Genomic DNA, 26,549 nt, shown 5'->3' with positions numbered 1-26,549 from the left:
TGTAACAGATACAGAAACAATGTGTATTATATAATAACTGTAACAGATACAGAAACAATGTGTATTATATAATAACTGTAACAGATACAGAAACAATGTGTATTATATAATAACTGTAACAGATACAGAAACAATGTGTATTATATAATAACATGTGTATTATATAACTGTATTATATAATAACAATGTGTATTATATAATAACTGTAACAGATACAGAAACAATGTGTATTATATAATAACTGTAACAGATACAGAAACAATGTGTATTATATAATAACTGTAACAGATACAGAAACAATGTGTATTATATAATAACTGTAACAGATACAGAAACAATGTGTATTATATAATAACTGTAACAGATACAGAAACAATGTGTATTATATAATAACTGTAACAGATACAGAAACAATGTGTATTATATAATAACTGTAACAGATACAGAAACAATGTGTATTATATAATAACTGTAACAGATACAGAAACAATGTGTATTATATAATAACTGTAACAGATACAGAAACAATGTGTATTATATAATAACTGTAACAGATACAGAAACAATGTGTATTATATAATAACTGTAACAGATACAGAAACAATGTGTATTATATAATAACTGTAGATACAGAAACAATGTGTATTATATAATAACTGTAACAGATACAGAAACAATGTGTATTATATAATAACTGTAACAGATACAGAAACAATGTGTATTATATAATAACTGTAACAGATACAGAAACAATGTGTGTATTATATAATAACTGTAACAGATACAGAAACAATGTGTATTATATAATAACTGTAACAGATACAGAAACAATGTGTATTATATAATAACTGTAACAGATACAGAAACAATGTGTATTATATAATAACTGTAACAGATACAGAAACAATGTGTATTATATAATAACTGTAACAGATACAGAAACAATGTGTATTATATAATAACTGTAACAGATACAGAAACAATGTGTATTATATAATAACTGTAACAGATACAGAAACAATGTGTATTATATAATAACTGTAACAGATACAGAAACAATGTGTATTATATAATAACTGTAACAGATACAGAAACAGTGTATTATATAATAACTGTAACAGATGAAACAATGTGTATTATATAATAACTGTAACAGATACAGAAACAATGTGTATTATATAATAACTGTAACAGATACAGAAACAATGTGTATTATATAATAACTGTAACAGATACAGAAACAATGTGTATTATATAATAACTGTAACAGATACAGAAACAATGTGTATTATATAATAACTGTAACATAATAACTGTATACAGAAACAATGTGTATTATATAATAACTGTAACAGATACAGAAACAATGTGTATTATATAATAACTGTAACAGATACAGATTATATAATAACTGTAACAGATACAGAAACAATGTGTATTATATAATAACTGTAACAGATACAGAAACAATGTGTATTATATAATAACTGTAACAGATACAGAAACAATGTGTATTATATAATAACTGTAAGATACAGAAACAATGTGTTATTTCATAATGAAGTTTAAAGATGACATTAGATTTCTGTTAGGATGTATTTTAACAGTCTATGAACCTCATAATATACAACAAAACAATCCAACTATTGTTGCCATGGAAAATGAGAGCTCGAACATTTGCCATAGGGAGTAGCAACAGCCAAACAAGAGGCCCAAGGGGCCTTAAAGGTCACCTGAGGAATATATGTCAATAAGCTGGGGATTTTAAAATGTTGCAAAAATGTAACAACATTTGTGCAGGACCAAGTGTAAAACATCTGTACCAAGTTTGGAAATGACCCACCCAATGGTTCTTAGCCAAACAGAGGCCAGGGTGGCCATTTTGGATTTTGAATCGCCCCAAAAAGTTAAAACACTGGCCAGGACCTTGTGTAGAACATTCGTATTAAGTTTCCCCTTTTCCCCCCTCCTCGGGCCCCTATTGGGGCCACGCCCTTTTTCTTCGCCAACTTGAAGCGGCTTCCCATGGGGATGCTCTGTGCCAAGTTTGGTCAAAATCCATCCACTGGTTCTTGAGAAGTAGTCATTTAATGAAGGTTTTTACATATGGCCCATTTTACACCCCTTATGGGCCCCAAAGGGGACATTATTACTTTTTCAACATAATTTCATATGTCCTTCACTAAGGGATGCTGTCTACCAAATTTGGTTGAAATCAGTCAAAGTTGAATTTTTGACCTCTTTGAGCGCCCCCTAGTGGGGCCGTTTTTGACCTGATTTTTTTCCTTCGCAAACTTTGTAGACCTTGCTATAAGGACCCTAAATATCAAATATGAATTTAATCTGACTGTTGGTTCATGAGAAGATTTTTAAAGATTTACCTAATTTTACACCCTTTTTCCCCTTCCTGCGGCCCCTATTAGGGCCACACCCTTTTTCTTCGCAAACTTGAAGTGGCTTCCCATAGGGATGCTTTGTGCCAAGTTTGGTCAAAATCCATTCAGTGGTTCTTGAGAAGAAGTCGAATATGTGAAAAGTTTACGACGCACGACACACGTCGCACAACGCACGACGACAGACAAATCATGATGGCAATAGGTCACCATGAGCCTTCGGCTCAGGCGACCTAAAAACTCTGACCATAATTACCATGGAGAATAACATCCTTGAGTGAAGTGCTCTCCAGGGCAACCTTTGCCACACGGGGGGCATGAACCTTTCGCAGTTTGAGGCGCTCATCCTCAATCTTGTCCAACCTCCCAGAGTGTTTCTGCTCTAACTGCCGAAGTGCAATTGCAAAGGCATCATGTGATTTGTTCAATCTCTCTTTGATCTGCGATGAGATACTCTTAGCCAACCTAAAATTGAAAATTGTGTTACTACACAAACGACCATCCTTCAATTTTACATATAAAACAAGAGATCCCAGAGGGATCTTGGCGCCCACCATTTCAGGATCTGTTTTCAGTTCTTGAAGATTTGTTTATTTTTTTTTTGTGTGTTGCAGGTGTTGTAAATGTTCATGAACTGGTCTTCATTGAATGTACTCAATGATGGCACAAGATATTTTTACTAAGCACCTATTAGCAAATATCATTTGAAAAAGATCCCAAAGTATTATTAGATAGCAGTCAGTTACAGGTGGATAATGGACAATATGCTTGTGCTGTATTACTGTCGACATCCAAGATGGCTGCCTGTGGGCCACCTTGATTTCAAATCAGTCCAAAAAAGGTACAATGCACAACTAGGGACCAAGGGAAACCAATATCTATGAAATATCAGAAGGATCCATCCAGTACTTTCCAAGAAATAGCAGTAACAAACGTTTACATCCAAAATCCAAGATGGCCACCTGTTGGCCATCTTGAATTCGAATCATTCCAAAAAAGGTACAATGCACAACTAGGGACTAAGGGGAAACTGCATATGAAATTTGAGAAAGATCCATCCAGTACTTTCCAAGAAATAGCAGTAACAAACTTTTACTTCCAAAATCCAAGATGGCCACCTGTTGGCCATCTTGAATTCGAATCAGTCCAAAAAAGGTACAATACACAACTAGGGACGAAGGGGAAACTGCATATGAAATTTGAGAAAGATCCATCCAGTACTTTTCCAGAAATAGCGGTAACAAACTTTTACTTCAAAAATCCAAGATGGCCACCTGTCGGCCATCTTGAATGCGAATCTGTTCAAAAAAGGTACAATGCACAACTAGGGACCAAGTGGAACCTGTATATGAAATTTGAGAAAGATCCATCTAGTACTTTTCCAGAAATAGCGGTAACAAGAATTGTTTACGGACGGACGGACGGACGGACCACGGACCACGGACGCAGGGCGATTTGAATAACCAAGTTCAGTACAGTTCTATTCAAATAGATGGTTGGCTAAAAAAACAAGATGAATACAAACTGTACTGAACTTGATAAAGCAGAATATTATGATATAAAACAAACCCACAAAATAAAACCCAAACTTGATATGTTGTATATCATAGGTTTTTGTTTCTTTTAGAGTAATATGTCTTGATTATTGCAAAATGCTGTAGTACCTGGCTTCACTGAGATTGGCAAGAATGTCTGCTGCAGCCTTCTTCTTCCATTCCAGGTCAATTCGTGGTGGAGTACTCCATGGCATGGCCTTGACCAACTGTCAGGGGAGACAACTCACAATCAGCGAGCCAAAAAAATTGATGACAGTAACTTCTACAACAGTTATTCTGCTAAAGATGAAGTATCTTCTGCTAAAATTCTTAATTGCAGTCAAACAAAATGACAATGATCCTGAAAAGAGATCTCTACTGCCTTTATATTACATAATGTACCTACACTATTACTAGTCCTTATAAAGTTCTTCTACATCATTTGACTACAAGGAAAGACTAAGTACAGCCTTACAAGCATCTACTGGTATTACTTATGCCTCTATACATTGTATTAACAAAGGAACAGTTGTTGTGTTTAAATGACCATAAACACAGTTGGCAATAAAGCCCACTGTATTTGTCTGTAGCAAAATGCATTCATAACACCATAAACACAATAAAAATACTGTTTAATCACTATATATCAGATTATGATTTAATCAACAAAATGACGAGAGCTACTTTACCTGTTTCATGCGCTCCAGTATGACTCGGAGGAACGAAGAACTTGACTGGAGACTGATCTCCACTTGGTAGGCAGCATTCAGGATCTGAAATAACAATTGATGAAGTCTATAAAAACCATCTGTTTTTTCCAAAATCAAATATAAAAAATATCAGAGGAAGATCAATACTAGATCTGATCAGGTATTGTTAGATTGTGGTAAAACAGGGACCTTCGTAATTTTTCTAAATAATGAAAATCAGAAGTTCACCCAGGGGTGGCTCTCATGTCTCTATCCATGTGTAAACAGCCAAAATAGTATTGTACCATCAAAGACAATTTTGAAGACAAATTTATAGAATGTGACATTTATCCATGTCTTGTGCATCATTAACCAATGTCTTGTCCGTCATTAACCAATGTCTTGTGTGTCATTTACCCATGTCTGGTGTGTCATTTATCAATGTCTTGTGTGTCATTTACCCATGTCTGGTGTGTCATTTATCAATGTCTTGTCCATCATTAACCAATGTCTGGTGTGTCATTTATCAATGTCTTGTGTGTCATTTATCCATGTCTGGTGTGTCATTTACCCATGTCTTTTGTGTCATATACCCATGTCTGGTGTGTCATATACCCATGTCTGGTGTGTCATTTATCCATGTCTGGTGTGTCATTTACCCGTGTCTTGTGTGTCATTTATCCATGTCTGGTGTGTCATTTATCCATGTCTGGTGTGTCATATACCAATGTCTGGTGTGTCATTTATCCATGTCTTGTGTGTCATTTACCCATGTCTGGTGTGTCATTTATCCATGTCTGGTGTGTCATATACCCATGTCTGGTGTGTCATTTATCCATGTCTGGTGTGTCATATACCAATGTCTGGTGTGTCATTTATCCATGTCTTGTGTGTCATTTACCCATGTCTGGTGTGTCATTTATCCATGTCTGGTGTGTCATATACCCATGTCTGGTGTGTCATTTATCCATGTCTGGTGTGTCATATACCCATGTCCTTTCACACTTCAACATTTACTGATGAACACCTTAACATGATAATTAACTAGATGTTATGAGGAGGGTAAATATGTATATATGCCCCCCTCCCCCCCACTCTCCCCCTCCAAATAAAATTTTTAAGCCCCTTATATATGAGTTTTGCAGACTCTCACCTGTTTGAGTGCCTCACTAGTGGATTTGCTGCTTGTACTTGGAGAGTGATCAGCATCAAACCTTTCAAGACTTTCCAGACATCGACTTAAGGTTCCTGTAAAAATTGTCATAATAATTCACAGACATCGACTTAAGGTTCCTACAACAAAAGGCCCAATGGACCTGCATCACTCACCATGTGTTCAATGTTCATCAAAGACATGATCACAACTTTGGCATTTAAAGTAAGCACATCCAATCTAATTTAACACTCAGTTCTAAACACTGGCAGTTATAACCTGGATTAAATATGTCCACACTCCTTTTTTTTCTTTTTCTTTTTTTCTCTCAATTAAGATATTGTTTAAATGTATTTTTTTAATAATTTCTACCCCCTTTAAGGACTTTGTTGGGCTTTATCCTAGATACATAACAGCCAAATACCATGCTTCTTCACCTTTTGGTTATCAGAAGAAGTCAGTTAAAGTTTTTAAGAAATTTGACATATGTGGCCTTGAGTATGGCTTAATCTTTGCTAAGCTTTGTTGTGAGTCATCCTATTCAACTGGCCTTGAGTATGGCTTAATCTTTGCTAAGCTTTGTTGTGAGTCATCCTATTCAACTGGCCTTGAGTATGGCTTAATCTTTGCTAAGCTTTGTTGTGAGTCATCCTATTCAACTGGCCTTGAGTATGGCTTAATCTTTGCTAAGCTTTGTTGTGAGTCATCCTATTCAACTGGCCTTGAGTATGGCTTAATCTTTGCTAAGCTTTGTTGTGAGTCATCCTATTCAACTGGCCTTGAGTATGGCTTAATCTTTGCTAAGCTTTGTTGTGAGTCATCCTATTCAACTGGCCTTGAGTATGGCTTAATCTAGTCATCCTATTCAACTGGCCTTGAGTATGGCTTAATCTTTGCTAAGCTTTGTTGTGAGTCATCCTATTCAACTGGCCTTGAGTATGGCTTAATCTTTGCTAAGCTTTGTTGTGAGTCATCCTATTAAACTATCAGTCAAATATCAAGCCTCAAAGCTTTCTGTTAGTCAGAAGTTGTTAAATAGAAAATTTGATGCTTCACCATTTGGGCCAGATGTGCTAACAAGAGATCCCAGATGGACCTTGGCGGCCACCATTGTTTGATCTTTATATGCTCTTTGAAAGTTTTTCCCTTCTTTACTCTTTTCTGGTTTTGCTCTTCATGATAAGACATTTGAACATTTCTTTGTAGTAATAGCTATGCCAAATCCAAAATGGCCACCTGGAAGCCATTTTGTTTCTTCTGATCAGTCCCAAACTCAAACAGGCACAACTAGGGACCTAAAGGAACCTATACATGAAATCTGAGAAAGATCTATAAAGTAGTTCTCAAGAAATAGTGATAACAAACTTTCGAAAAGTCAACATCCATGATGGTCACTTGTGGTCCCTTTTGTTTTCTGATCACTACCAAAATTAAATACCGGTAGGTACAACTTGGGATCAAGAAAAGCATACATATAAAATTTGAGGAAGATCAATCCAGCACTTTTCAAAAAATAGCGATAACAAACTTTCAAAGACAAAATCCAAGATGGCCACCAGTTGGCTATTTTGTTTTTCTGATCAGTGCCAATATAACATGGGCACAACTAGAGACCAAGGGAAACCTACACATGAAATTTGAGAGAGATCCATCTCTTACTTTTCAAGAAATAGCAATAACAAACTTCACTGAAAAAATCCAAGATGGCAGCCTGTTAGCCTTTTATTTTTTGTTTTTAGTCCCAAAATCAAATGGCACAACTAGTGACCAAGGGGAACCTACATATACAATTTGAGAATGATCCATCCAGCACCTCTCCAGAAATAGTTATAACAAAAATTGTTAAGAGACAGACAGATGCCAGGACGGACGACCGGACCACGGACCATGGATATAATTCACAGGGTGGTGTCAACAGCTATTGACTCAAGGTTGCTACAAAAATATCATATAATTCACAAGGTGTTGGCAACAAATTTGGACTCCCTTCTTTCTGAACATCAGTGGATATGGTTGGGATTTTGAGGATAAATACAGTACACGTAAATAGGATATAAACAACCAGCAATATTTATCCTACTAACTTATAATCTCATAAAGTTTAAAAAATGTATTCCCCAGGACGGAATGTGAGACCCATTTTAGTAATTAAAATTCCTGATGATGCTTCCATCCATACAGAGTATTTTTTTTTTTTTTATGATTTTTTATTTTTTGAAGATTTTCAACAATACATGAAACATAACACATCAAACATTCCACTCACACATGGCCATTTTCACTTAGGTACAAAGGAATGTAAATAGAGTAAAAAATGAAAGCCTGACATTAAGATTGATACTAAAGTAAGTGCTATGTTATAGTGTACCGTTTTTAGAGAAAAGGGAAAAATGAGCATAGTAGCAGTAAGAGAGATGAAGGGGAGGGAGGGAGGGGATGAGTATGGTGCAGGTAGGATCTGACAGGGGCTTTATTATCTTATTTCATTTTTGATACATTCAGCTAACAAAGTTAAAATAGAAAATAATCCAAAAATGATTTAAAATTTCACTACATAGTCTGAAGTAGTCTTTTCCATTTTCTCCATTCCATAGCTGTTAGTATCTTAATTTCTTCCATGATATTTGTTCATAAACAAGAAGTGAAAATAAGGCACCTTGCCAGTCCTGTAACACCTAGAAATAAGGGGGTAAAAGTGAAGAGGGTAATTTGATACTACCATACCTAGGTGTTGAGATGAATTTTGAAATATAAGTCAATTTGACCCCTTTTAGCCCCAACCATCAGCTCCTTTGGGGTCAGTCAGGATCGATATGGGTATACCATCAAGCCATCATCATTCATTTATAATTTCATAGTTTGAAATATTTCTAATGGAAATTAAACAAATTATGCTAAAAAATCTATTTTTCTAATATAAAATATAGTAAACTTTAACCCCTCTCCACAGGGAAATGTGTGACCCTGGGGCCATGAAATTCATAATTTTGGTAAAGCAACTTAAGATGCTTCCACTCAAGAATAGTATCTGAGTCTACTATATCTGGGTGTGGAGAAGAACATTATGGAAATTTAAAGTCACTTTGACCCCTTATGGCACCCTCCCTCTGACCCCTGTGGGGTGGAGACTGTATAATTCACAAATTTGATTCATCTTAGGCCTGAGATGATTTCTGCAAAATTTAATTGAAATTGGATCAGGGGTTTTTGAGAAGAAAATGAAAATGTTTAATTGTTTATGGATGGATGCCGCTGGATGAAGGTGATCACAAAAGTTCACCAGAAGACTTTGTCTGAGGTGATCTGGGGCCAGGGGCTCAACTTTTTGTGTCAAAAAATAGGAATGTTAAGGATGAGAGGATTGACTAGTGTAACTTCTGTATTTCTGACCCGAAACAGGAGTGACTGGGTCAACTTTGCTGTGAAGATATCTATTTGCCTGAATAATTATGTGATAAAAAGGATCCTGTGTCTGTGATACAAGTCAACTAACCCATTTACTACAAATGCTAAAATGTGATTAATTCAAATAAGTCTGATGTTTACATTCAGCCTAAAGAGAGGACCTCTGAATGTTTACATTCAGCCTAAAGAGAGGACCTCTGAATGTTTACATTCAGCCTAAAGAGAGGACCTCTGAATGTTTACATTCAGCCTAAAGAGAGGACCTCTGAATGTTTACATTCAGCCTAAAGAGAGGACCTCTGAATGTTTACATTCAGCCTAAAGAGAGGACCTCTGAATGTTTAAATTCAGCCTAAAGAGAGGACCTCTGAATGTTTACATTCAGCCTAAAGAGAGGACCTCTGAATGTTTACATTCAGCCTAAAGAGAGGACCTCTGAATGTTTACATTCAGCCTAAAGAGAGGACCTCTGAATGTTTAAATTCAGCCTAAAGAGAGGACCTCTGAATGTTTACATTCAGCCTAAAGAGAGGACCTCTGAATGTTTAAATTCAGCCTAAAGAGAGGACCTCTGAATGTTTACATTCAGCCTAAAGTGAGGACCTCTGAATGTTTAAATTTAGCCTTAAAGAGAGGACCTCTGAATGTTTAAATTCAGCCTAAAGAGAGGACCTCTGAATGTTTACATTCAGCCTAAAGAGAGGACCTCTGAAAGTTTAAATTCAGCCTAAAGAGAGGACCTCTGAATGTTTAAATTCAGCCTAAAGAGAGGACCTCTGAATGTTTACATTCAGCCTAAAGAGAGGACCTCTGAATGTTTACATTCAGCCTAAAGAGAGGACCTCTGAATGTTTAAATTCAGCCTAAAGAGAGGACCTCTGAATGTTTACATTCAGCCTAAAGAGAGGACCTCTGAATGTTTACATTCAGCCTAAAGAGAGGACCTCTGAATGTTTACATTCAGCCTAAAGAGAGGACCTCTGAATGTTTACATTCAGCCTAAAGAGAGGACCTCTGAATGTTTGATACATTGTTGCTATCAGTAGTGAACAGCCTATGATAACAGAGAAACACAATGAGGCAGAATATTAACAAAAAATCAAATCTCTACCTTGTAATGTTAAGTGTAATTTGAGTTTACTTTTAGTAAACAATAAACTTGCTGATCATTTCATTGTAAAGACTTATAGTGTACTGATAGGAGACTTCCTTGATGATTAATAAACTGGTACACCCTACAACATAAACAGTTACAATATGTTACTCACCATACCTACATGATAAAATATATCAAAGCTTGTGTTTTTAAACAATGGCTGCTAGCAAAGTTATGACTCTCCATCTGAATTAAAGTAATGAATTAAAATATTTTTGTTTGAATGGAGTATTCCTATATCTAGTTATCCCAAATTTGGTTTGTGTCACTGACACATGAATTTGACAATGACCTATTACACAGTCCATACTTGAAATTCCCTGAATCTCAATCATCATGATCAAGTCCATTTTAATCTCATATTTTTGCTTACATAATGTAACTGTAAAATCAAATCTTTAAGTGGGACTAAATTTTCGTGGTTTTTATTTTTACAGTTCATGGACATTCCTGGATTAAGAGTACTCAAAATATGTATGAAAATTGATACCCCACAAAATAATTTTACAATACATTAATTAATAAACCCACTTGTATCTATTTGCTGTTAATGTCAAAGCTTTCCTATTGTCCAGTAATAAGCCCACCCACAGACTTTTAAGTCAGAAGCTACACACAGACCCCCTGAGATCCTGTAATAAGCCCACTGTCTGACTTTGAGTTGGGGGTCATGTGCTGATCTATGGAGCTAACTACAAGATAAATATGGTATGTTATTCAGGTCATTAAACAGTTATGTCCATAGATTTAAAACTCACTGATCACATGGCAGCAGATCATAAGACTACTTTATAAAAAATCAGTGCCTTATGTATAACCAAATCAAAATACGTTCTCAATGTTTCATTCCATTACTTGACAAGACTTAATTCATATCATGTACTGATGAAGTCAATGATCTAGAGAATTACATTACACACTCAGATATAGAGGGTAAACAAAGAAACTTGTATCTAGTTATCCCACTGATGTATACCAATACTGTGTGCACATACCTTTTTATTGTGATGAAAGTTTCACAGTCACATTAACATTCATCCTTAAGAGTACAATGTTATACCTTTCAACAGGATTTACTTATTAAACTTTTCTTTGACTGCCAAGTCTGGAATGACCCGGGAATAACCATCTTATTGTGTAGACAAACTTTTAGCTAACCTTACAGGAAATTATTAATATCAATATACATTAGAAAATCCATACATTGGAAAATCCATACAGTGGAAAATCCATACATTGGAAAATCCATACAGTGGAAAATCCATACATTGGAAAATCCATACAGTGGAAAATCCATACAGTGAAAAATCCATACAGTGGAAAATCCATACATTGGAAAATCCATACAGTGGAAAATCCATACAGTGGAAAATCCATACATTGGAAAATCCATACAGTGGAAAATCCATACAGTGAAAAATCCATACATTGGAAATATACAGTTATTGCCTTTGGATGAGGTTGATACCTGGGTTTGTTAACCCAAGACAAGATCATACCATCAGGTGATCCATACAGTCTTAAAGGCCACAATTAAAACTATCGTGTATATCTATAGGTTCAGTAGTATTTACACTTTATTTGTTTTATTGAATATTACATCCCAATTTTTAACACTATTCCAAATTTAAGAATCTATCTATTAAAAACATCACAATTAGTGAAAAACATTTCATGCAATGTAATAAAAGAATAAGCGTGTCATGAATAATAATGAATTCAATGCTTGTCAAATTAGAAGTGGGAGGGAGTAGAAATCTCTACAGCTGACAAAACTCTGAATAAGACTGCAAGTTTGACTGGAATAACTTGTCCACCAAGTCATATTGATTATTGTAAAACAAATATGTGACCCAATACAGAACCTCTGTCCATAGAGGATTTCTGTCTATTGAGAACCTTACTATACAGGATGTCTATTGAGAACCTGTTTATAAAGGATTTCTCTATATTGAGAAGCTTTCTACAAAGGCTTTTATGTGTATTGAGAACCCCTCTATAAAGGCTTTCTGTCTATTGAGAACCTTACTATACAGGATGTCTATTGAGAACCTGTTTATAAAGGATTTCTCTATATTGAGAAGCTTTCTACAAAGACTTTTATGTGTATTGAGAACCCCTCTATAAAGGCTTTCTGTCTATTGAGAACCTTACTATACAGGATGTCTATTGAGAACCTGTTTATAAAGGATTTCTCTATATTGAGAAGCTTTCTACAAAGGCTTTTATGTGTATTGAGAACCCCCCTATAAAGGCTTTCTGTCTATTGAGAACCTTACTATACAGGATGTCTATTGAGAACCTTTTTATAAAGGATTTCTCTATATTGAGAAGCTTTCTACAAAGGCTTTTATGTGTATTGAGAACCTCCCTATAAAGGCTTTCTGTCTATTGAGAACCTGTCTATAAAGGCTTTTATGTCTATTGAGAACTTGTCTATACAGGATTTCTCTATATTGGGAACCTGTCTATAAAGGATTTCTGTCTATTGTGAACCTTACTATACAGGATGTCTATTGAGAACCTGTTTATAAAGGATTTCTCTATATTGAGAAGCTTTCTACAAAGGCTTTTATGTGTATTGAGAACCCCTCTATAAAGGCTTTCTGTCTATTGAGAACCTTACTATACAGGATGTCTATTGAGAACCTTTTTATAAAGGATTTCTCTATATTGAGAAGCTTTCTACAAAGGCTTTTATGTGTATTGAGAACCTCCCTATAAAGGCTTTCTGTCTATTGAGAACCTGTCTATAAAGGCTTTTATGTCTATTGAGAACTTGTCTATACAGGATTTCTCTATATTGGGAACCTGTCTATAAAGGATTTCTGTCTATTGTGAACCTTTCTATAAAGAATTCCTGTCTATTGTGAATATCTGTCTTTAAAGGATTTCTGTCTATTGAGAACTTGTCTATAAAGGCTTTCTGTGTATTGAGAACCTCTCTATGAAGGATTTCTGTCTATTTAAAACTTGTCTATAAAGGCTTTCTGTCTATTGAGAACCTGTCTATAAAGGCTTTCTGTCTATTGAGAACCTTACTATACAGGATGTCTATTGAGAACCTTTTTATAAAGGATTTCTCTATATTGAGAAGCTTTCTTCAAAGGCTTTTATGTGTACTGAGAACCTCTCTATAAAGGCTTTCTATCTATTGAGAACCTGTCTATAAAGGCTTTTATGTCTATTGAGAACTTGTCTATACAGGATTTCTGTGTATTGAGAACCTCTCTATAAAGGATTTCTGTTTATTGAGAATCTGTCTATAAAGGCTTTTATGTCTATTGAGAACTTGTCTATACAGGATTTCTCTATATTGGGAACCTGTCTATAAAGGATTTGTCTATTGTGAACCTTTCTATAAAGAATTCCTGTCTATTGTGAATATCTGTCTTTAAAGGATTTCTGTCTATTGAGAACTTGTCTATAAAGGCTTTCTGTGTATTGAGAACCTCTCTATAAAGGATTTCTGTCTATTGAGAACTTGTCTATAAAGGCTTTCTGTCTATTGAGAACCTGTCTATAAAGGCTTTTATGTCTATTGAGAACTTGTCTATACGGGATTTCTCTATATTGGGAACCTGTCTATGAAGGATTTCTGTCTATTGAGAACTTGTCTGTGGAAGATGTTTGTTATGAAGCTGAACGCTTGATCTCTGGCTATTGGGAACAGCAGTCTATGAAAGGTCTCTCTGATCAGTGTTATGGAACAAAAGTTTTGCATCGCCAGTTTTACTATAGAATATCTACATAAACATAAAATATACATTGTGAGGATTTCAGGTGGATAACCTCTCTATGTGTTTATATGTAACACTAGGATGACAACACTCTGAGAATATTAATGGAAAATTAGTGTCATGTAGCTTTCTATACAAGAAACACCATCACACTATCACCTGTCTATTTATCTACAATCCATCATAACAGGATACAAGTTCTCAACACACAAACACCTACACAGCCTCTCGTTCTGACTACCTCTGCCTTAACAAACACCTACACAGCCTCTCGTTCTGACTACCTCTGCCTTAACCAACACCTACACAGCCTCTCGTTCTGACTACCTCTGCCTTAACAAACACCTACACAGCCTCTCGTTCTGACTACCTCTGCCGTAACAAACACCTACACAGCCTCTCGTTCTGACTACCTCTGCCGTAACAAACACCTACACAGCCTCTCGTTCTGACTACCTCTGTCGTAACAAACACCTACACAGCCTCTCGTTCTGACTACCTCTGCCGTAACAAACACCTACACAGCCTCTCGTTCTGACTACCTCTGCCTTAACAAACACCTACACAGCCTCTCGTTCTGACTACCTCTGCCGTAACAAACACCTACACAGCCTCTCGTTCTGACTACCTCTGCCTTAACAAACACCTACACAGCCTCTCGTTCTGACTACCTCTGCCGTAACAAACACCTACACAGCCTCTCGTTCTGACTACCTCTGCCGTAACAAACACCTACACAGCCTCTCGTTCTGACTACCTCTGCCGTAACAAACACCTACACAGCCTCTCGTTCTGACTACCTCTGCCGTAACAAACACCTACATAGCCTCTCGTTCTGACTACCTCTGCCGTAACAAACACCTACATAGCCTCTCGTTCTGACTACCTCTGCCGTAACAAACACCTACATAGCCTCTCGTTCTGACTACCTCTGCCGTAACAAACACCTACATAGCCTCTCGTTCTGACTACCTCTGCCGTAACAAACACCTACATAGCCTCTCTAACCCTAGGAAATGACTTGGGAAGTAAACCATCCATTTGATAGTCCCACTCAGTTGCATATTCTGTGTTGCTGTTGAAAGTTTCAAGTCAAAGATATATTTTCATCTCTTGCCCTGAACAGGTAAATCCTCAAATTTGATCAATGTGAGAGTTCTTTTTCCAAAACTCTGAAACCTATGGAATGTCAAATTAACAATGGGCCATGCAATTAACAATACAGTCAAAATGTTGAAGGTCACACTGTATATCATCTGTCAGTGTACTGTTTACAATCTCATAACTACCCACTGGCCTGTAAATCAACAAGCTTCCTACAGACATCAAATACAATGCATTCAGGATAAAGTTCACTAGCTGGATCATTGTGTAGGACAATTATGTTTATCAGTAAACAGGATATATCCTTTAGGTTTCACTAATAATCAAGGTCACATTCCCAATTTGATATATTTCATAATATCGCTAAATTCCTCCCCAAAATAATTTCTCTCCAAATTAAGAAATTTTCTTCCCAAAATGTGATCAATAGTCACAAATTAAAATAGTCCTTCAATATTAAACCATGTCTAGTAATAAGCCCATCCTCAGTTATCATTCCTCAATAAAATTACCAACAAATAAAATATTGTCTTGCGATGAGTTTTTCCACTATGACAACTTCAAGTTTTATTTGGCTTAATGCAGATTCAACATAAAAGCGAACTTTTTCAGGGACATCAGCTCATAATTTATCAAACAAAATTGGATTTCACATGTTAGATTGACCTCTAAATATTAGGAGAGAAATTTCAACACAAATTAATATCTGGGTTGTTGTCCTACTAAGGACAAGTATCTCAGGAAGCCGAGTGAAAATGTAGTTAGTCTTGTGCTAGTGTGATTCAGGCCTTCAGTATGGTGTTCACAGAGATAGCTACCAACAAACCCTGCCTCACCAGAGACATCCTTATCTTACTAAATAATTCCTTCCTTTTTTTCATATTTTTTATGGTTTTTATGAAATCATTTAGGAATTAATACATAAAAAACAACAGTATCAAATTTGGTTATTATACAACACATATACATCAATAACTACCTGTGTAAGTATCACGAAGCACATCCACTGATCGGACTAGATTTCCAGCGATGGCCTGATTAAGGGCACCCAGCACTAGTTCTTGTATCTGGTAAGTACATATCTTAAGGCCCTTGGTGGTTAATATCACACCCTGCTCGTCAAAGTCCACACCTGTAAAATAATATTCAATAAAACAATGGTTCAAATCTGCTTGGCCATTTATTGATGTTCAATCCTTCACCGACATTTATTCTAGATCATACTTGTGAAGCAAAACCTATGACTTAACGAAGGGGTCAGTTTAAAGGGTCAACACAAAATCTATGACTCTAAGAAGGGTTCAGTTTATAAGGCCAACCCAAAATCTATGACTCTAAGACGGATTCACAAAATCTATGACTCTAAGAAGGGTTCAGTTTATAAGGCCAACCCAAAATCTATGACTCTAAGAAGGGTTCAGTTTATAAGGCCAACCCAAAATCTATGACTCTAAGATGGATTCACAAAATCTATGACTCTAAGAAGGGTTCAGTTTATAGGGCCAACCCAAAATCTATGACTCTAAGACGGATTCACAAAATCTATGACTCTAAGAAGGGTTCAGTTTATAGGGCCAACCCAAAATCTATGACTCTAAGACGGATTCACAAAATCTATGACTCTAAGAAGGGTTCAGTTTATAGGGCCAACCCAAAATCTATGACTCTAAGACGGGTTCACAAAATCTATGACTCTAAGAAGGGTTCAGTTTATAGGGCCAACCCAAAATCTATGACTCTAAGACGGGTTCACAAAATCTATGACTCTAAGAAGGGTTCAGTTTATAGGGCCAACCCAAAATCTATGACTCTAAGACGGGTTCACAAAATCTATGACTCTAAGAAGGGTTCAGTTTATAGGGCCAACCCAAAATCTATGACTCTAAGACGGGTTCACAAAATTTATGACTCTAAGAAGGGTTCAGTTTATAGGGCCAACACAAAATCTATGACTCTAAGAAGGGTTCAGTTTATAGGGCCAACACAAAATCTATGACTCTAAGAAGGGTTCAGTTTATAGGGCCAACCCAAAATCTATGACTCTAAGACGGGTTCACAAAATCTATGACTCTAAGAAGGGTTCAGTTTATAGGGCCAACACAAAATCTATGACTCTAAGAAGGGTTCAGTTTATAGGGCCAACACAAAATCTATGACTCTAAGAAGGGTTCAGTTTATAGGGCCAACACAAAATCTATGACTCTAAGAAGGGGTCAGTTTATAAGGACAACACAAAATCTATGACTCTAACATAGGGGTCAGTTTATAGGGCCAACACAAAATCTACGTACAACTCCATGAAAGGGGTTTATTGCTGGCATTTAAACTGATTGACATAGTGTACATAAAGCACAGCAAATAAAGTATACAAATAATATCCATTAATTTTTTCAATAATTCAGTCTTTCAATTAAGTAAGTTATTTATATTTTTCCTCACACTTTATCAATTTTAAAAAAATATTTGTATTGAATTAAGAGGGGGTTGGGGATGGGGGAGGTGGGGGAGTAAAAATAAGAAAAGGACCTCATAGCTAAACACCCCATCGCTAACGGGATGCTGTAATTTCAGTCCCTGTAGAGAGCCACGAAAGGGACATCTGTTCAACATTGAATAGACACAGTGTAGCTTTAAAGAGCAATTTTTTCAGTCCTGTAGGAAGTCAGAAAGAGGTTCAAGCCCTATAGAAACCTAAAATGGAAACATTTCACAACCATGTAGAGGACATTTTTCAGTCCTGTAGAAAGTCAGAAAAAGGTGCTTTCATCACATGTAGACAGCTGAAAAGGGAACATTTTTTAACCCTATACATAGATAGAAAGGGAATGTATTTGCCCCTTCAATTTAACAGCATCAGGTGACTCAGCAATATGTGAAGAGACTATCAGTGTGTCACATCAGTGACTGTTGATCATTACTTAGTAACATATCACTATTGCTGTCCTCAACCTTGACCATATCATGTACATCCTATAATACCAGCTTACAATCCAAGTCTGACCTTCACCACAAGTACAAATATACTTTTCATATCATATCATTCTATTATGTTAACTGTTAACATGATATACCTAGTACTTAAAAGTGTGTGGTTTATCATCATCATTACAGTCTCTACTTGTTTACCTTAAACTATACTCCTACACATAACCTTGACTGTTAAAAACGATACTTAACCTTATAACATAAAAGGAAACATCAAGCCTGACTGGAGTCTGCCTTTTTATAGTGTAAAGTATGTTTGTACAACTTATCATTATAACGCATATCTGCTGACAGAGCAGTGATGTCATGCTTCATTTCTATGTACATCATATTAAAGAAGAATTTCTGCTTCAAATAAATCTAAATGAAGGAATATTATAGAAATTCTGTATCACCAGTTACTGCAGGCATTAGAATATTCCAATCTTAAAAAAATAAACTTGTTCTCAACAAATCACTCAGTTCAAAATCTTTGTCAACAAATAATCAATGTAGACTATGTAGTGTATTTGATACACTCTCATACATCTCCCAAATGTAGACTATGTAGTGTATTTGACACACTCTCCTACATCTCCCAAATATAGACAATGTAGTGTATTTGACACTCTCTCCAACATCTCCCCAAATACAGACTATGTAGTGCATTTGATACACTCTCCTACATCCCCCTCCCCCAAATACACACTATGTAGTGTATTTGACACTCTCTCCAACATCTCCCCAAATACACACTATGTAGTGTATTTGACACACTCTCCTACATCCCCCAAATGTAGACTGTGTAGTGTATTTGACACACTCTCCTACATCCCCCAAATGTAGACTATGTAGTGTATTTGACACACTCTCCTACATCCCCCAAATGTAGACTATGTGTAACGGGACGAGTATATTGCCATACAAACAAGAAAAGAGACGAACACCGATATACACTTTTTACAATATATATTTACATTATGCACATAATACCACAATTTTTACAAGTATCTACACTAGACTATACACTATATCTACAACAGTTCGTTTGGACATTCCTGACTCTGTCTTAGTTCCGACAGTCCCACAGGTACAGTCCACCTATGTATCCACACAGGTCCACACACTCATGAGTTTCAGTTCATCCACAGAGGATCCAAAGCATAGACACTTCCACAAAGGAAAAGTTACAATGTCACATAATGACGTTATCAGTTCCACGATCCACCAATAGCAGTGAAACTACATCCACAAAGAATAATGCAGCTCCCAACAGTGGGGTTCATGAGCGTAACCACCAAAGTAGTGATGAGAGGGGAATTTACGAACGGGTGGGTATGTGCTAGGTTCAAACTACAACAGACAAAATTGTACCCAAATCACTTAAAATGCCTAAATTTAGCACATTTCCTTATGAATAATATTAAGAAGACACTGTTTCAACCCAAGAATGTAATAATAATTGAAATTAAACTTTGAAAATATTTCCACAAAAACACCAGTCAAGCAACCTTAATATTTAAACCTTCCAGCGGGGTGAAATATATATACACGTGAATTTCACAAACGAATGCTCTAAATTCCCTAATCTACAATGTACTAAATCCAGATTACTTATCATAATCAATTGGTTATCAAATAACTATTTATCAACAGTTTTAAACAGTAGCACACCTGAACGTAAACAATGTCACACCTGTATGTAAACAATAACACACCTGTACGCCTCATATAGAACGCATTACAAGGCACAATTTGATATTTACAGTGTGTGCAGCTTAGTTACGGTTACAATAAAGAACGGTACAACATAAAATATCTTATATATGAGTAGAAACTCACCGCAAGCAGTCTTTTGCGTTCTTGTAAGAAAACATGCACCCGCTATTGTCAAATATGTCCGCCTCTGGTTAAATCTCGGCTGATCACGCACGCAGGTGCGTTATTTGAAGTTAATGAATGGCGGTAAACTTAAAAAACTTATATACATGCATAATTACATTCTGAACTGAAGGCCTTGTTACATATGCCCCCACAAAAGAAAAAAAAAGAATGTTTTTCTATAAACCATTTTTTTTTAAACTAGGCAAGGTCTTCAGTACTGGATCCATAGCTTTCCATGTTGGAATATCTGACTATAATTCAAAGTCGACTTAGACAGTCAGCACCAACATTATCCTTTCCCGGTATAGCTCGGATTGTAAATCTGAATGGCTGCAGGAGGAGTGTCCATCTCATCAATCGGGAGCTTGTTCCCTTCATCTTGTTCAAATAGACAAGAGGTTGATGATCCGTCTCAAGTACAAATGGTCTTCCGTAGAGATACCGCTCGAACTTTCCGATTCCCCAAACTACAGTGAGGCATTCCTTTTCTACGACAGCATACGTTTGTTCCGCTCGTTTCAGTTTCCGGCTGGCATACGCGATGGGAAATGAAATTTCATTTTCTTTCTGGAGCAATACAGCACCCAACCCATAGTCTGACGCGTCCGTTCGGAGTGTAAATTCAGCCTCAAGATCAGGAAGTTTCAAAATCGGTTCGCTAGACAACGCCTTTTTCAATGTGTTGAACGCAATTTCCTGCGGCTCCCTCCTTCTTTGTCAAATCAGTAAGAGGAGCTGATATTGCCGCGAAGTTGGCGATGAACTTCCGGTAAAATCCTGCCAGTCCAAGAAAAGACCTCATCTGAGTTTTGGTCTCTGGACGTTTAGCTTCAATAATGGCGTTTACCTTGTCTGGGTTCAGAAGTAATCGTTGATTTCCCACCATATGACCCAAACACTCCAGACTTCTGTATCCAAGTGCACATTTGGTTGGTCTTGCCGAGATTCCCGACTTCCTAAGCCTCTCGAAGAGATCTCGAAGAACCACGACATGCTGCTCCCATGTGTGCGTATATATCAATATATCATCGAGGAAACTTTCTATGTTTGACATTCCCTTGAGAAGTATTCTCATCAATTGACAAAATGTGGCAGGGGCGTTGACCAGACCAAAGGGCATCATTGTGAACTGGAATAACCCAACAGGAGTTGTAAAGGCTGTCTTTCGTTTTGACGACGCTTCCATCGGCACCTGCCAATACCCTTTGCTGAGGTCAAGTCGGGAGAACAGCTGATGTCCAGCAAGTCTAGAAAAGATATCATCAATATTAGGCATCGGTTCCGAATCAAATACAGTTATCCGGTTGATTTGCCGATAGTCGATGCAGAATCTGTTGCTACCGTCTTTCTTCCTTACGATGACGACAGGGGCAGAGTAGGGTGAATCAGAGGGTTCTATGACACCCATCTTCAACATCTTCTCCATTTCATCTTTGATGGTTTCCTTTATTTGGAATGGAATGGGGTAAGACTTTGCCCTAACTGGATCATCTGTTGTCGTTTTAATGACATGCTCTACGAGGTTAGTTTTCCCTGGTACATCTGTTAGGACATCACTGAACCCCTTCAGTAAGTCGTTGATTTCCTGTTCCTGATTTTCGTCGAGCATTTCGGAAACGGCCACATCACGGACGGACTCAGTTCTAACCAGGTTCGGAACTGTTTCAATCCTCGAGGTACACATGTCACCTTCAAAGTCCCTTTCTGCCTCTTCCTCTACCACAGTTGTGCAAACAATTGATAGGACTCCAGCTTCTGTCTCCATAAGTGCACTTGAGGTGCTTTCATGCTCCACATATCGTCTAAGAAGATTGGCATGAAGTGTTTTGCTTTTCCCATCGATGTTGACGACATAATCCATCGATCCTTTTCTCTCCTCGATGTTGTAAGGTCCGCGCCATTGCATGAGCAATTTATTCCTTTTCGTTGGCAGTAAAACAAGAACTTTCTGTCCCGCTTCTATGACACGGTTACAAGCCTTCTTATTGTAGTACTTTGCTTGTCGGCGTTTCGCCGATTTCAATTGCTCCTGAGCAAGCTTGCATGTTTCCTCCATCCGTTCTTTGAGATCGATCACGTACTGATACGTCGTCTTGACGTCTGGATCCTGAACATTTTTTGTCCACAGCTCCCGGAGGATCCTCATTGGACCACGAACTGTTCTTCCATATAGGAGCTCAAAAGGGGAAAAACCTAAACTCTCTTGACGAACCTCACAATATGCGAACAACAGGGCGTTTATGTATTTATCCCAATCTTTCGGTCGTTCTGTACACATCCGTTTGAGCATCTGTTTTAGTGTCCCATTGAACTTTTCCACAAGACCATTGCACATGGGATGGTAAGGTGTGGTCGTGAGCTGGCATATCGAGAGGAGCCGACTTACTTCTCTCATCACATCTGAAGTAAATTGACTGCCCTGGTCAGTCAATACTTCTCTAGGAATACCAACTCCACTATAGACGTCAACAAGAGCTTTTCGCAACGCGTTCCGTTTCTAATCCTCTGAGCGCAACAGCCTCTGGATATCTAGTGGCATAATCGACGATGGTTAGGATATATCGATTTCCACGATCCGTAGGTGGCTGGAGAGGTCCTACAATATCAATTGCAACTCTCTGAAATGGCACATCTATCAATGGCATTGTTCCAAGAGGTACTTTCGCAACATGATCTTTCAGAAATGTTCGTTGGCACGCATCGCAGGACCTGCAATACCTTGTGACGTCTGCGTTGACACCGGGCCAGTAAAATTCCATCAAGAGTCGTTCTCCAGTTCTCTTAGCCCCAAGATGACCCTACATCATCGAATCATGTGCTAAACGAAGGACTGTTTCTCGTTACTTCTTTGGCACTATCAATTGCTTGAACGTCCTTCCATTCTCTACTCCTGGGCTCTGATATTCACGATAGATCAAACCATGGTATGTTTAGAACCTTGATCTCCCACCATCTCGTCTCTCCTTTACGTCGCCTTGTTTGACCATCTCTCTGATACTGGATAAATCCATATCACTCTGTTGTGCGTCTATCAAATCTGATGGCTGAGCATCTTCCAGCGCTTTAGGAACTTTTAGTTGCCGATATGGTCATTGATGCAATTGCTTCTGAGCTCTAGTTTCTACTGCATTGCTCACTCCAGCACACTTCCATTCCCCATCTGGATTATCTGGAGGTCTTACACCGTCAATGTTCCCAATGATAAGGTCATACACTGGCGTGTCCATCAATGTCGCCTCCACCTGTCCAACATAATATGGAGTATCCACAATGACTAAAGCTGTAGGTAAACGCAAAGTTCTACCATCGACCGTTGTACACGACTTCATGTTTCCAGTCATTTGCTCATCAGACGCTAATGATCTCTTCAAAACCACAATGTCACTCCCAGAGTCCCTTAGTACAGTTACACGCCTTCTTCCGACCAATCCATCAACTGTTGGCATCCTCTTCTTAGGTTCACCACAAGAAAGACTCAAGTTACCAATTTTACTGGAATCATCAGACTCGTCTTCACTTGATAGTAAACTAGAACAAGAGCTGTCATCGTCTGATACTTTCCTTTCCTTGTTTCCCTTATTCCTAAACTTATCCTTGGTATGTTGTCTCGAGATCTTTGTAGAGGTGCCATTCTGTTCGTCTGAGACAGCCGCCGCCGTATTTCCCGACTTCTTTCGAGGATGTGAACACTTGTTCATCAAATGATCTGTACTCTTACAGTTGTAGCACTGTCTGCTAGAATACTTATGCTTCGCATCGTCTTGCGCCGTTTTCCCTGACGAGATTCTAGATGAATCTGAGGACCCCTTATTCTGATGGCTCGCCGAATTCTTCCCTCCTTGGTTCCTCTGCTTCATTAAGTTCAGTGGATTACCTCTAGCTTCGGCATATTGATCCTCAAGCTTTGTCATACTGGCCAACGACGTCGGAGCACGTTCCTTAAGAAATAGCATCAGGTCACTTCCACATGACTGCAAAAACTGATCACGAACCATTAAATCTTTCAGATGGTTGAACGTCTTCTCCGTTCCTGACGTGTCTAACCATTTGACAAAGTAGCTCTCTAGTCTTACACCAAATTGTGAACACGTTTCTCCTGCTTCCGGCCTTCCGCTTCTGAAGCGTTTCCTGAAGCCGTCTTCAGTCATCTCGAATCTTCTTAGTAGAGCTGATTTCAAGATGTCATACCTCATGGATTCCTCTATGGGTAGGCGAGAAAATACATCCAAAGCTCGTCCTTTAAGTAACACGCTGAGGTTTGCAGCCCACTCGTGTTCTTTACTCCACTGTTGAGTAGTCACATAACGCTCAAAACGCTGTAGATAGGAGTCTACACTGTCAGTCGCTTCATCAAAAGGCGGTAGCTTCGGTCCCCGCGTGGAATGGTGTAGTCCATGCTCTACTTACACCTTCGCTGGTTCTTTCTGTTCCATTTCCAGAATTTCCAGTCTCCTGGCATGATCTCTTAAGGCCTTAGCTTCACTTTCCTTTTCTAGTTCGAAGCGTAACTGAGCCTCCTTCTCCGCAGCTGCTCGTTTTGCATGAGTCAGTTCTTTCTCTTGCTCTAACTTCCGCAGCTCATGATCTCTGCTCGCTTGTTCCTCCTCTCGCAGCCTACGTCTCTCCTCCCGCTCTTCAGCCTGGATACGACTCACAAAATCAAGGAGATCCTGACCTGCCAGACCTGCATCTTTGACTAAGATCATTAAGTCCTGAATGCCTGACATATTTGAATCACTAAAAATATGTGTATCATAGATAATCAACCCAAATGTGTGATAATTATTGCTTGGTTGTGGTTGAAGACAAAAATCTTTAGCTTTTGTAAAGCAAGTTAGATACCTGATTACACCAAATATTAAAACAAAGAAATCAGCTAAATTACAGGACTGTCATTTCCTCATAATAAAGTCTCATTTCATGAATGTATATTGCAATATTGGCATCCCACCGTTGCCACCAAGTTATAACGGGACGAGTATATTGCCATACAAACAAGAAAAGAGACGAACACCGATATACACTTTTTACAATATATATTTACATTATGCACATAATACCACAATTTTTACAAGTATCTACACTAGACTATACACTATATCTACAACAGTTCGTTTGGACCTTCCCGACTCTGTCTTAGTTCCGACAGTCCCACAGGTACAGTCCACCTATGTATCCACACAGGTCCACACACTCATGAGTTTCAGTTCATCCACAGAGGATCCAAAGCATAGACACTTCCACAAAGGAAAAGTTACAATGTCACATCATGACGTCATCAGTTCCACGATCCACCAATAGCAGTGAAACTACATCCACAAAGAATAATGCAGCTCCCAACAGTGGGGTTCATGAGCGTAACCACCAAAGTAGTGATGAGAGGGGAATTTACGAACGGGTGGATATGTGCTAGGTTCAAACTACAACAGACAAAATTGTACCCAAATCACTTAAAATGCCTAAATTTAGCACATTTCCTTATGAATAATATTAAGAAGACACTGTTTCAACCCAAGAATGTAATAATAATTGAAATTAAACTTTGAAAATATTTCCACAAAAACACCAGTCAAGCAACCTTAATATTTAAACCTTCCAGCGGGGTGAAATATATATACACGTGAATTTCACAAACGAATGCTCTAAATTCCCTAATCTACAATGTACTAAATCCAGATTACTTATCATAATCAATTGGTTATCAAATAACTATTTATCAACAGTTTTAAACAGCAGCACACCTGAACGTAAACAATGTCACACCTGTACGTAAACAATAACACACCTGTACGCCTCATATAGAACGCATTACAAGGCACAATTTGATATTTACAGTGTGTGCAGCTTAGTTAAGGTTACAATAAAGAACGGTACAACATTAAATATCTTATATATGAGTAGAAACTCACCGCAAGCAGTCTTTTGCGTTCTTGTAAGAAAACATGCACCCGCTATTGTCAAATATGTCCGCCTCTGGTTAAATCTCGGCTGATCACGCACGCAGGTGCGTTATTTGAAGTTAATGAATGGCGGTAAACTTAAAAAACTTATATACATGCATAATTACATTCTGAACTGAAGGCCTTGTTACACTATGTAGTGTATTTGACACACTCTCCTACATCCCCCTCCCCCAAATACAGACTATGTAGTGTATTTGACACACTCTCCTACATCCCCCTCCCCCAAATACAGACTATGTAGTGTATTTGACACACTCTCCTACATCACCCTCCCCCAAATACAGACTATGTAGTGTATTTGACACACTCTCCTACATCCACCAAATGTAGACTATGTAGTGTATTTGACACTCTCCGACATCCCCCTCCCCCAAATACAGACTATGTAGTGTATTAGACACACTCTCCTATATCCCCCAAATGTAGACTATGTAGTGTATTTGACACACTCTCCTACATCCCCCTCCCCCAAATACAGACTATGTAGTGTATTTGACACACTCTCCTACATCCCCCAAATACAGACTATGTAGTGTATTTGACACACTCTCCTACTTCCCCGA

General features: G+C 37.7%; 1 protein-coding gene across 1 annotated transcript in view; it reads right to left on the bottom strand.

The window, feature by feature from the left end:
* LOC132563656 (dual serine/threonine and tyrosine protein kinase-like) overlaps positions 1-26,549 on the bottom strand; it is a 48,470-nt gene that overhangs the window by 12,667 nt on the left and 9,254 nt on the right. The window contains exons 4-8 of the mRNA XM_060228394.1: positions 16,155-16,307; positions 5,771-5,865; positions 4,618-4,701; positions 4,058-4,155; positions 2,650-2,858 (exon numbers count right to left, since the gene is read on the bottom strand). Of these exons, the coding sequence (XP_060084377.1) occupies positions 2,650-2,858; positions 4,058-4,155; positions 4,618-4,701; positions 5,771-5,865; positions 16,155-16,307 (639 nt within the window). The remainder of the gene's footprint in view (positions 1-2,649; positions 2,859-4,057; positions 4,156-4,617; positions 4,702-5,770; positions 5,866-16,154; positions 16,308-26,549) is intronic.

The sequence above is a fragment of the Ylistrum balloti genome, unplaced genomic scaffold, assembly GCF_031769215.1.
Source record: "Ylistrum balloti isolate Yb309-2 unplaced genomic scaffold, AGI_CSIRO_Ybal_v1 Utg371810, whole genome shotgun sequence".
Classification (NCBI taxonomy): domain Eukaryota; kingdom Metazoa; phylum Mollusca; class Bivalvia; order Pectinida; family Pectinidae; genus Ylistrum; species Ylistrum balloti.
The sequence above is the reverse complement of the archived record's forward strand: the minus strand, read 5'-3'. Positions and strand labels throughout refer to the sequence as shown.